Source organism: Balaenoptera ricei, chromosome 19 (genome assembly GCF_028023285.1).
Source record: "Balaenoptera ricei isolate mBalRic1 chromosome 19, mBalRic1.hap2, whole genome shotgun sequence".
In the NCBI taxonomy this organism is placed as follows: domain Eukaryota; kingdom Metazoa; phylum Chordata; class Mammalia; order Artiodactyla; family Balaenopteridae; genus Balaenoptera; species Balaenoptera ricei.
Window position 1 is genome coordinate 5,781,934 of NC_082657.1, and position 11,597 is coordinate 5,793,530.

An 11,597-nucleotide genomic window follows, 5' to 3' on the forward strand; every position below is an offset into this window, starting at 1 on the left:
ACGCAAGAGATGGTGGCGGACCACGGAGAGAGCGCAGCTCCATGAGATATTTAGGAATTGAAAAGGCTGAGATTTGGACCTAGAATGGAAGTGGAGGAGGAATTAAACGCAACTTCGGTTTCTGGTTGAGCAGCTGCATGGATGATGGTGCCCTTTACGACAGCAAGAAAGTCTTGGGGGAGGAACAGGCTTTCAGGGCGATATCAAGGACTCTTTAAGGGTGACTGCTGCAGGAGGAAATGTCCAGGACGCTGCCACAAATCCGGGGAGGGGCCTGGGCTTGCACCTATAGCCTCGGTACAGGACCCTGCCCTGCGACAGCTGCGCCTCTTACCGTCGTTAGGGGGGCATGGGCACCTGGGCATCTTTGGGGTGTGCCGCTCTTCCTCCTAAGTTAGTAGTGACCACCTTCGAAGATGAAAGAATCTAGAGAGCTGAAATAGATTCTTTATTTTAGGGATGGAAATAGGATAAAAAAGATACCTTTGTTAGTCGCCGCTGCAGTACCATCGAAAGAATACCCTGGGGAAAAAAGGAGATGTTCGTGTGTGTGTGTGGGAGAGGCTGGGGACCAGAAATCTGGGTCCTGGAGCCTAGGTCCCAAAGGTGGGTGATAGGGCTTGGACTCTTAGATCTGAGAAAATAGGGGTTGGGGGTTATGACTCCTGGTCTGAGGAAGGAGTGGGTGGGGGCCTGGACTCCTGAGTAAGAGGGTCTGGAGACTCGGACTTCCGGATCTGAGGCAGGAGGGGCTGGAAACCCAGACCCTTGGGTCTGGGAAAGGAGAGCCAGATGCTGGGATTCTGGGGTCCCAGGGACTCACCACGCCAGCACGGTCGCACTGGCTGAGGCTAAGGCCACAGCGACCGCGAGCAGGCACTGATTGCCCGGCGTCAGAGCCTCGGGCCTGGCCAGCAGCTCGCCCAGGCTGGGCGTCCAGGGTTCGATCATCTCCCCCTCCCGTGGCGCCCAGCGCAACACTTCCCGAAAAGCGACCTGGAGCTCAGTCTCCCCGCGCGGTAGCGGACCTGTCACTGCGGGGGCGCGCACGTCAGCCGGGCGCGAGCCCCCACCCCTCACGTAGCCCCGCCCCTGCCGCGCAGCTCCGCCCCGCCCGCACCATTCAGAAAGAAGTAGAGCCGCGCCAGGGGGCGCTGGTCGTGTGTGATCACGCAAGAGAAGGTCCCGCGGTGCGTGGGCTGCACCGGCCGGATCCGTGCCAGGTATCCTCGGGCCCGCGGAATCTCTCGGAAGTAGGACAGGTCCTGAGTCCGGAGCTGCGGGACGCTCGGGCTGGAGCGGCGAGAGGAGGGGGGCCCCTCGCCCCTCGCCCAGAAGAGATTCTCTCCGCCCCGACTCGCCAAACCACAACGTAAAGCCCCGCCCCCGAGCTAGACCACGCCTTCCTGAGCCCTGGCCCCACCCTCAGCTCTTATTTGTCGATCTTTCACGCATAGTCCCGCCTCCTAAGTCTTGGCTCCGCCTCTTGGGCCTAGTATTTGCTCTCCCGCCGAAAACCTTTACGGATAACCCACCCCTGAGCTCAGGTTCTGCATTGTGAGCTTTGCCCCTTACCCCTAAATGCCGAGACCCTCCCCTTGCACGAAGTCTGAATCTAGACCGAGTCCCCACCCTCTGCATCCTGACTCCCCATCCTCTAGTAAAGCATCACCCGCCTCCTAAACTCTTCATGCTGGACCCTCCCCGACTCACACCTCCTCCTGCGAACTTCCAGGAATAGGTGATCTCTTCCTTAGGCAGCTGGAAGTTCACAGTGCAAAAGAACATAGCCTGATGACCCCGAGTCACCGTCAAGTCCTGAACTGAAGACAAGCCCGCATCACCGCCTCGGCCCGCCCACGTCCGGCCCCGCCACCAGACCACGCCTCCTCCTCACTCAGCTCCCTCTTCCAGTTTTTCAGGTTTCTTGCCCTTCAAGGCCACGCCCCTCACCTGGGCAGTCTAGCGGGAGGTCGCAGACCGTGGAGTAGCACCCTCGGCAGCGGAAACGCCGGGCGACCTCCTGGAGTCCTATGGGACGGGAACGCTGGATCTGGGCTCCATCTGCCTCCCCTAGCCCGGGTCCCTTCGGCCACCTTAAGGTGTATTTAACCTCCTTGGAGTCTACCTGCCAGACAGAATCTGGGTCCCGCCTTCCCTGTGCTCATTGGCCAGCTCTCACCACTCTCCAGCCTCTAGGATTCCTATTGGTTTGCTTTGGTTTTCGGACCCACCTTTTATGAGGTTTGTGAACAATACCTGGTTTACTTACTTTTCCCCATGGCTCGTATTGGCCCCCTTAGGATCAGAGGCCCACCCATCCTCTCCCATTTGTCCCAGGTTTCGACCCCTACCACCTCCCTTTCCCCGCAATTCTGAGCTTTGAATGATGTGCTTACCGCAGGGAGGGATGCAGGCCCGGACTGCGGAGAGAGAGCAAGCGTTACTACCCTGTAAGTCGCGGCAGGTGCCCACCTGAAGTTCCCCTAGAGGAAACGTTTCTGGGCCGGATGCATTCCTCCAAGAGGACAGAGCCAGGCCTGCCGCGGTCCACCTAGGGGGCGGGGCCAAGCCTGCAGCATTCCACCTGTAGGCGGGGCCAGGCCTGCAGCATTCCACTAAGAGGTCAGGCAGACGGGGTCGGGGGAAAAGGGCGGCAGGTCCGCTGCTCTCACCAAGGAAGCAGGGCCAGCTCCGGTGTATCCCGTCAAGCGGGGCGGGCTTAGATCCTGGGCGATGCTCGGAGGGGACAGTCTAACTAGGGGGCCCAGTTAGAGGTGTGGTCGGGCTGGAAGTCGGCCCTAAGGCGGCCCGGTTGGAAAGGAAACCTTTCAGAGAGTGCACAGGGCCAGACACAGAGATCCAGGAAGAGGCCCGGGCCAATCTGGGACAGGACTGTCCTAAGAAGCGGTCCCAGCTAGAGATAACCTTCCGTCGGAGGGGCGGGGCCGGACCCACAGTGGTCCGAGCAGAGGAAGAGGCTGTGACCCGAGTGACCCACCAAGGGAAGCTCGGCTCAGAGATCGGGCCAGGGGTTTGCGCTGAAGGGAGCAGATGGGGGTCTCGGGAGTGGGGTTTTCTAATTGTCTGTGCCTGGGGGAAGGAGATGGTCTATTTTACCTTCTTTAAGCTGTAATATAATCTTCTGTATTTTCTCCGCGGCATGAGGAAAGGCAACCCGAAAGGACCCTGGAGGGTAGAGGGAGTCCTTGTAGTAAAGACCCTTCCCCAAGGCTGGCCGAGCTTGACAGGACTCGCTGTCATCGTGCCTGTGCCCCTCCCCCAACCCCTCTCCACCCCCATGTCTCTGGTATATGTCACATCCTCCTACCCTGTCTACCCCAAAGGCTGACAAATCCCCACATCTCCTTCCTTCTGCTGACTCTGGACTAATCTCTCTGATGGAACCCCTCAGCATCATCTGTGTTATCTTGTTGAGGGGAAAGGGAGGATAAAGGTCACATTTCTTTCAAGGCCTACGAGGCTCTATATGGTCTGGCTTACTCTCCCTCTCTATTCCATCCCTAATACCCACCTTTCATTCCCCCTAATATGAAAAGAACCATACTTTCTAGCACCTCAGGGCCTTTGCACATGCCACCTTCAGTTTCTAGCACATCTCTACCCCTACTCCTACTCATCCTTCATGTCACACCCTGTGTCACCTCCTTAGAGGTTTTCCCTGACCACAAGTATAATCTAATCCAGTCCCCTATTTTTGTCTCTAATAGTGCCCCATTCATTCCATTATAGCTCTCACCAGTTTGCAAATACATACATTTATATATACATAGTGATCATTTAAGTCTGTCTCTTAGTGCTGTGTCCTCAGAACCCAGGAGAGGGCCCTGAGTCTTAGAAATAAGTATGTGTAGAATGAATTCCAGGATCCAACTGGAATGGAGACCACAGCTGGAGGCAGTGGCCCCAATCCATCCTTTGGATGTGTTATATTTGGCCTGGAAAGTATTTTTAAAAATGAACCAGTTGCCATCATGTAAAATTTGGGAAAAGTCACATAAAATGTTTGGCATCCCTTTAAGAAACTTGGAAGAGCTGTAAGAGAGACGGTATTTCCATGAGGCAGCAGCGAGCTGGAGCTTAGTAGCAGCCTTCCCCTTCAGACAGGGCACACACTCACTTTTACAGAGCTCCCAGCCTATTCATTTCTATCCCTCTTGCACTCCTTTTTTTCCCCTTTTCTTTCTCTTCTTTATTTTTTTTGGCCATGCCACATGGCACCATGTGGGATCTTAGTTCCCCGACCAGGTATCGCACCTGTGCCCCCTGCAGTGGAAGCATTGAGTCCTAACCACCAGGGAAGTCCCTCACTCTTTTTATGTTCTCTGTCCTTATGGATGTTTGAGTTTTGACCACTGAAATGGCCTCCAAGCTGTAAGGTTTTGGGGCTTTTTCAAAGTGGATGGGTGGAATGATTTACAGAGGGAGGTGGTTTTGGAAGTCAAGAAACGTGGCAGGGTCCTATGGGCTGAATTGTGTCCCTCCCAAATTCATATGTTGAAGTCCTAACCCCCAGGCCTTTAGAATGTAACTGTACTTGGAGATAGAGTCTTAAGGAGGTAATTAGGTTAAAATGAGGTCTTTAGGGTGGGCCTTAATCCAATATGACTGATGTCCTTAGAAGAATAGGAAATTTGGACACAGACACAGAGGGAAGACAGTAATCTACAAGCCAAGGAGAAAGGCCTCAGAAGAAACCAACCCTGCTGACACTGACACCTTGATCTTAGACTTCTAGCCTCCAAAACTGTGAACAAATAAATTTCTGTTATTTAAGCCACCCGGTCTGTGGTATTTTGTTACAGCAGCCCTAGCAAACAAATACACAGGGATTGCCAGTTGCCTCAAAATATCTATTTTCTCTTTAGTAACATAATACTGCATTTTAGCTGAGAAAGCACCCTTCCCAGCTTCAGCTAAAAGACTGCATTTCCCAACCTCCCTTGCAGCTAGTTGTGGTCATGTGACCTAGTTGTGATCATATGACCAACTTCTGCTCCTTGAGATTAAGTGCAAATGTCATGTGTGAGTTACAGAAAGTAGCCTTAAGAGAGAAATGGTGCCATATTATTGATCCCTTCCCCTTCCTCCATCCTGTTGCCCGAAACTTAGATTTGATGGCTGGTGCTCTAGCAGTTATAAAGGACCATGAGGATAAGGGGGTATACTCTAAGATGGTAAGGCAGAAAGTTGGAACGGGCTTGGGTTCCCAGGAAAATGGAGCTGCCATACTAGCCTTAAGTGCCTACCTCAAGACTTTTTTTTTATGGGAGAAATAAACTTCTAGCTTACTTAAGCCATTGCAGGTTTCTCTGCAATTTAAAACCATACAAAACAAGAGGGAATTGAGAATACTGGCAAGAGACTGGCTGAAGTGATGATCATTGGGTAGAAGCTGGAGGGGGCACTGAAGCCAGGAAGCAGGTTTAAAATGAGGAGTCAAGGACTTAGTGGTCTCTCCTTGGCCACAAGGCAGGCGTGTGGTCTGGAGATGGCAGGATGGTCAGGAGGATGTGGTCCGAGTTGGGTGCTCAAATGAGAGGCCAGGATGTTGGAGGAGGCATATATAAGGAATATCTGTGGACCAAACCAAATGACTCATGGGGAAGGGATACACCAAGTTAGCCATGGGGCAGGGGAGAAGCATGGGAGTGAAGTAGGGATGGAGTGAAATATCCAGAGAGGCCAAGGGGCAGGGGCTATATCAACTGAACCACCGGGGGGGCGCGGGTGGATGTTATAAAGTCTCCCCCAAAAGAGGTGCTTCATTAGGAACTTCAACTGTTTCTGATCATCTGGGTTTGAGTCCTGTCTCTGCCAATTATAAGCACACCTGTCTCACACCTGAGCTAGCCATCACACATCCTCCTCCCTATGTGACCTCGGCCAAGTATTTAACCTTCCTGATCCTCAGTTTCCTCGTTCATAAAACGGGGACAATATTGGTGTCTACCTCACAGGGTTGGCGGGGAGGATTTAATGTCATACAACATAAAAGCATTCCCCTTCCAAACTATGCGCCAGGTACCATTTAATGACCATGTGGGATAATGTCTCTAAGTGCTTGGAAGGGTGCCTGGCACACCGTGTTATAGAAGGGTCACCTACTGGTATTCCCATCCCCAAGTTTGAGATGGGGAAACCAAGGCACAGAGAGGTTAGGAAGGCGGCCCAAGGTCACAAAGCTAGATTTGAACCCAGGTGGTCCCACTCCAGAGCCTCCACATGCGACCACTACCTGTGGTACACACACTGCCCTCCTTGACACCATATTAGCCACTCCATGGTTTATATACACTAACAGTGTCACCTGCCACCACCGGGAGCCACTCTGAGTCAGCATGTCCATCTCTCAGGTCCTCCATATGGGAGAGACCCGGGAGTCATCCTCGATTCTTCCCATACCCCTCACCCCATATATGTCGGGTCCAGATATCTCCTGGGTCCATCCTCCCTGTCCAGCTGAGCCCCAACTTGCCCATCTGGAAAATGGGGCTATAAAACTCCACCTCATAGGGCTGATGCAAGGATATCCTTTAGGAAGATAATTAACAAGTAACTCTGCCAGGACTTCCCTGGTGGTCCAGTGGTTTAGACTCTGAGCTTCCACTGCAGGGGGCATGGGTTCGATCCCTGGTCAGGGAACTAAGATCCCGCATGGCGCACCGCATGGCCAGCAAAAAAATATATAAACAAAACACAGCATCTTCCATGTAAGGGGCAGGTTGGTCTGGGCCCACCTGAACCACCACATCTGGTCCGAGCCACCACTGACCTCACTGGTCTCTCTGCTTCAGCCCTTGACCCACGTGGCCTTAGTCAGACACCCTCCTTCCTTAAAATCTTCCAATGGCTTCCCCATATCAAAAGCAAAAGCCGAAGAGACTGGCTAAAGTGACGGTCATTGGGTATAAGCTGGAAAGAGAAACCACCTCGGCTAAAGTCAGACCAAGGGCCCGCCATAGCGGTTCTCAAAGTGTGTCCCTAGAACAGCAGCAGCAGCTCCTGGGAACTTGTTAGAAATGTCCATTTCTGGGCCCCACCTCAGACCTACTGCTCAGAAACAGAGGGTGGGGCCCAGGAGTCTGCATTTTAATAAGCTCCCGGGAGGTTCTGACATACACTGTGGGGCTAGAGAACCACTGGCCCCAGGGCCTTTGCACTGGCTCTTCCCTCTGCCTGGAAGCTCTCTCCCCAGGTTATCTGCATGGCTCTCACTGTCCCCTCGTTCCAGTCTTTGCTCAATTGGACCTTCTCATTTGCACCTCTCCTGATCACCACATTGGCCACCCCATTCCCTTCCCCTTCTGTTTTCCTCCACAGCACAGATCACCAACTGACATCAATGGCATTTCACTGATTATGTCTAATAATCAACATAAGCAACCTGAGGGCAGGTGGCTTGCACTCTTGGTCACAGCTGTGTCCCTGTCACATTCAATAAATACCTGTGGAGTACCAGCTTCTCCCAGCCTCCAATCTCCCTCCAGTCCGTCCTCCATATGGCCCCAGAGGATCTTTCTACACCCAGAGCTGACCCTGCCCTTCCCCAGCTCACAGCCCTGCTCCTTCAGGACAGAGTGTCAAGTCTCCCTGACTCCCAGCTGAACGCTGGATGTCCCCCAGGCCCCTCGCAGTCATTACATCCTCGCCCAGCTGGCCATCTGCCCCCACCCCTGCTCTTCCTCCCAGGCTCTCCGTCTCAGGGATGACCCACTGCCCCCTCAGGCATGGAGCCGGACCCCGGGCACGGCCCCTAACCCTCTTCTTCCCCTTTTCCTGAACAGCTCACAGATCCAAGCCCCATCCCTCCTGCCCTTGACTCTCCCCACCCGATCCCCTCTTCTCCACCTTCACAACCCCCGCCCCAGCTCTGGTCTCCTTCACAGCAGCCTCCGCCCAGGCCTCCCAGCCTCCACTCTCTCCCCTGCTCCAGTCGGTCCCACACACAGCCCTCGCCAGGGTCTTCTACACCCAGAGCTGGACTTGTTTCTGCTCTTTTCAAAACCTTCTGTGACAAGTTGGCCTACACTGGGGAGAAAAGGCATCTCCTGGAATCCTCCTCCCTCCTCCCCAGCCAGCTCTGAGTTCCTCAGCTCTCCAGTTGGGGGCGGGGGATCCACAGCTGAAGTCTTCTCCATGCTGGACCCCCCGGGCACCCCCTGGATAGATGGGAACCTCGTCATGTTTAGGGATCTTTGTCAAAAAGCTCCGTGGCAAGAGCAGGAAGCAAAAGAAGTAACAGCTAAGATGCAGAAATAAGTGCAGAGCCCCCAGACCACTGACGTGGCCAGTTTATGCTGCAAAGCAGTGAGCGCTCCCACCCCCAGTCTCCAGCACACTGTGGGCGTGGGGGTGGGGGGGATCCTGTGTCACGTGACCATGGTGGCCTGCTGTGATCACTGCTCAGGCTGCCCCTGGGCCGCAAGGGCCGCCCCAGCCCTGAGGTCCCTCCCCACCCGGCACACGCATGTGTTTCTCTACAGTGTGTGTCTCACCCACCCCAAGGCTGTCACATGTGCCTGTCTCCCTTCACAGCTGTCACCTGAATCATCCTCTCTCTCCCTGTTCCTACCTGTCTTCCGGCCCCCTAATAGCCTCACATGTCAAAAATGTGGAATTACTTTGTTAACTGTAGAGAATATGTGTGTTTTATCCTAGAGGAAGATCTCCTCCCTGAAGTCTGTCTCACTGGGGGTGCCCCTCCCTCTCACTGAGCTCTGAGGCCACCCTGGGAGGCAAGGAGATTGTCCCATCTCTCAGATGGGTAAGTTGAGGCCCGGGGGGGGGGGCGGGGGGGGCGTGATGCATCCAGAATCTCATAGCCAGGAAGAGGGCAAGCCACACAGTGAGGTCAGAACGCACATCTCCCTGATCTCAGCTGGCTTGAGACTCTAAGTTACTTCTGCACTGTCCCCACCAGCCCCTGCCCATCTCCTCTCCCTGACAAAGCTGCCCAGCTCCCTCAGCTTCAAGCGTCACCTCCTCCGAGATCACTGTCAAGTTCTGGGCTTTCCCCGCACAAACATCCATCTCCTGGGGGCTCCAAGCCCACATCTCCCACCGCTGCCGGCCCCGCCCCACTCACCCTGGGCGGCGGCCACCTCCTGCAGGGAGTGGGTCATCTGGGTAAAGGCGTCGTGCAGGTGGCTCCTTTCATCGTAGTCTGGGGGTCGGAGGCAGGAGCTGGGGCGAAGCGGGTCCCCCAACACCACGTCCCCAAAGTGGACCTTCCTCTGCCTCTCTCTGAGTCTCTGGTCCCCCGTCTCTGAGTCTCTGGCCCCCGCAAAGTCTCTGTCCTCCCGTCTCTGAGTCTCTGCCCCCCCCCAAGTCTCCATCCTCCCGTCTCTGAGCCTTCGTCCCCCTCAGTCTCTCCAGGCCTCTCTGGTCCCTCCCTCCACATGCCCCCCTTGGGGCCCTGGAGGATGGTGGGGGGGGTCTCCTCACTGATTTCAGTGTCCAGGAGGCCCTTAAAGGCATCTGTGAAGGCCTCCTCACACTTCCCGAGGTCGGGGCTCTCCAGGCCGGCGAAGATCTGGCAGATTTGGAGGCGCTCGTTGTAAGACGTGAAGCAGAGGAGACAGGCCCAGGCGGAGGCCCTGAAAACCGTGAGGGCCACCAGGGCGGACGGCACAGCGCTCCCTGGGGCCAGAAGGGCCATAGCGGAGGGTCTCAGCCTGTGGAGAAGCTGGAGACTTTTGTGAGGTCACCGTGGTGCGGGGGAGGGGCTCAAGATACGGGGTCAGAGGTCGGGTTTCAGTCTCCAGTCCAATGTCAGGCTCCAGGGTTTTCAGGGAGGAAGGGTGTGTGGGGGTAGGGGTCAGGGGTCAGGGTCGGACCCCAGGCTGATGGTTGGGCCGGATGCCAGGCTCCCAAGAACCTCACCTGTGACCCTGGACGTCCTCACAGGTTAAAGGGTCTCAGGGACCCAGAGGCCGGCAGTACGGTGTGCGGGGGCCCGCCAGGCCCTGGGGTGTGGTAGTGGGGTGCAGCAGAAACGGACATGGCACAGAGACACCGTGAGGGCCCGAAAGACAGAAACCGAGCCATGGAGAGACATCGGGAGCGTCAGAGACCCAGAAAGCACCATAAGAGACAGATGGAGACAGGGTCTCAGAGGTCACTGTGCAGAGACCCAGCGGGGATGGAGAGACAGAGAGAAAGCAAAGCAGAGATATCCTGATGGGAGAGGAACTCTTCGAGGGAAGGGGGAGGAAGGGATGGAGGGACGAGGACACGAGGAGCAGCCCAGCCTCTCCTCTCAGGATCCCTGCGGCAGCCCCTCTCCCTAGCCTGGCGGGGTGGGGCAGGGGACGGGGTCAGGGGTCCCCGCCGGGCCGTCCCGTGCAGGGCGCAGCCTGGGGAAAGCTAGGAGGCCGTATAGTGATCTCCGTGGGTGTCCTCCTCAACTATACAACCTCCTACCTCAGCCCGGGGGGCGCGGCAGGTGGACAGACAGACGGATGGACTGGACGGACAGACGGGGGCCAGGGAGGGCGGGGAGGGCCGGGGAGGCCCCAGCCGCGATGGTGAGCCCCCGACACGGACCCACAGACACGAACTTGTGTGCGGCGAAGGCCCCGCAAGGTCGGTTCTACGGGTGGGTGCCAGGACCCAGGAATCCGGGCCCCCGGCCCCCTCCTCCCCAAGGAACCCAGGAGTCAGTCCCTCGGCCCCTTCCTCACCAGGGACCCAAGAATTCACGCCCCAGGCCCCTTCCTCCCCATAGGTCCCCGCAATCCAGGCCCCCTACCCCCCTCTCCTCCCCCAGATTCAGAAGTCCAAGTCCACAGCCCCCCTTCTCCCCTGGGGACCCAGGAAGCCGGGCCCCCAGCCCCCTCCCTCAGACCTGGGAGTCCGGCCAGGCCTGCCTCCTTGGAGAAGACACAGCCTGGTTTCCTGGATCCCGGGTCAGAGGGAACCTCACCTGTTTTGGAGTTTGGTCCCTTGGACAAGACGGTTCCCTACCTACCTGTCAGATTCGGAAATCCAGGACCGGTGTGGAGACCGCCCAAGGGATATAAAACCGTCAAAGCCTTTCTGGGTATTTTTTCCCCTCTCTCTTCCCTTCTTTTGGCCTCTCATCATGCACAACACTGACAGCTACGATCCCTGAGCGCTGATACCGCCCCAGGCCTCTGTCATGTGGCAGGCCGGGGCTCAAGGTGCCATCAGCACCCCCATTTTGCAGGTGGGAAGGCTGAGCCCCAGCCAGCTGGTGAGTGGGAGGGGCCAGGCCTGCAAGGCAGCGGGACCAGCACCCACCCTTCCCACCCCTGGGCTGAGTCTGTGCACCTGAGAGCCTCCGCCTCTGTCCAGCGCTCCGTCTGTCTTGCTCTCACTGTCTCCGGCTCCATCTCCATCTTTCTGCTTCTCTCTCCCCATCCTGCCGTGTCTCTTTCTGCTGCCGCTGGCTCCGTCTCTGTCTTACCTGGTCTCCATTTCCTCCAGCCTCTGCGTGCTTCTCCCCGGCTCTGCGCTGCCCATTCTCCCCCTCAGCTCTGCCTTCTCCTCCTCACGGTGCCTTTCTCAGTCCGTCTCTCTCTCCTCTCCCCCCCTCCTGGTTCTCTCTCCTT

The 11,597-nt window shown here is 56.3% G+C and overlaps 1 protein-coding gene across 2 annotated transcripts; it reads right to left on the bottom strand.

The window, feature by feature from the left end:
* Positions 1–427: 427 nt before the first annotated feature.
* SPACA6 (sperm acrosome associated 6) lies at positions 428–9,982 on the bottom strand. 2 transcript variants are annotated; one of them, XM_059905951.1, is made up of 9 exons: positions 9,469–9,982; positions 9,110–9,187; positions 3,121–3,189; positions 2,400–2,423; positions 1,954–2,031; positions 1,714–1,823; positions 1,121–1,277; positions 824–1,034; positions 428–522 (listed from the first exon to the last, which is right to left on the bottom strand). In XM_059905951.1, exons 1-9 carry the CDS (start codon positions 9,680–9,682, stop codon positions 489–491), a joined length of 975 nt encoding a protein of 324 aa, XP_059761934.1. In that variant the 5' UTR covers positions 9,683–9,982; the 3' UTR covers positions 428–488. The 2 variants fall into 2 exon arrangements, with proteins under 2 accessions (XP_059761934.1, XP_059761935.1); XM_059905952.1 differs by lacking the exon at positions 824–1,034.
* Between the last annotated feature and the right edge of the window lie 1,615 nt (positions 9,983–11,597).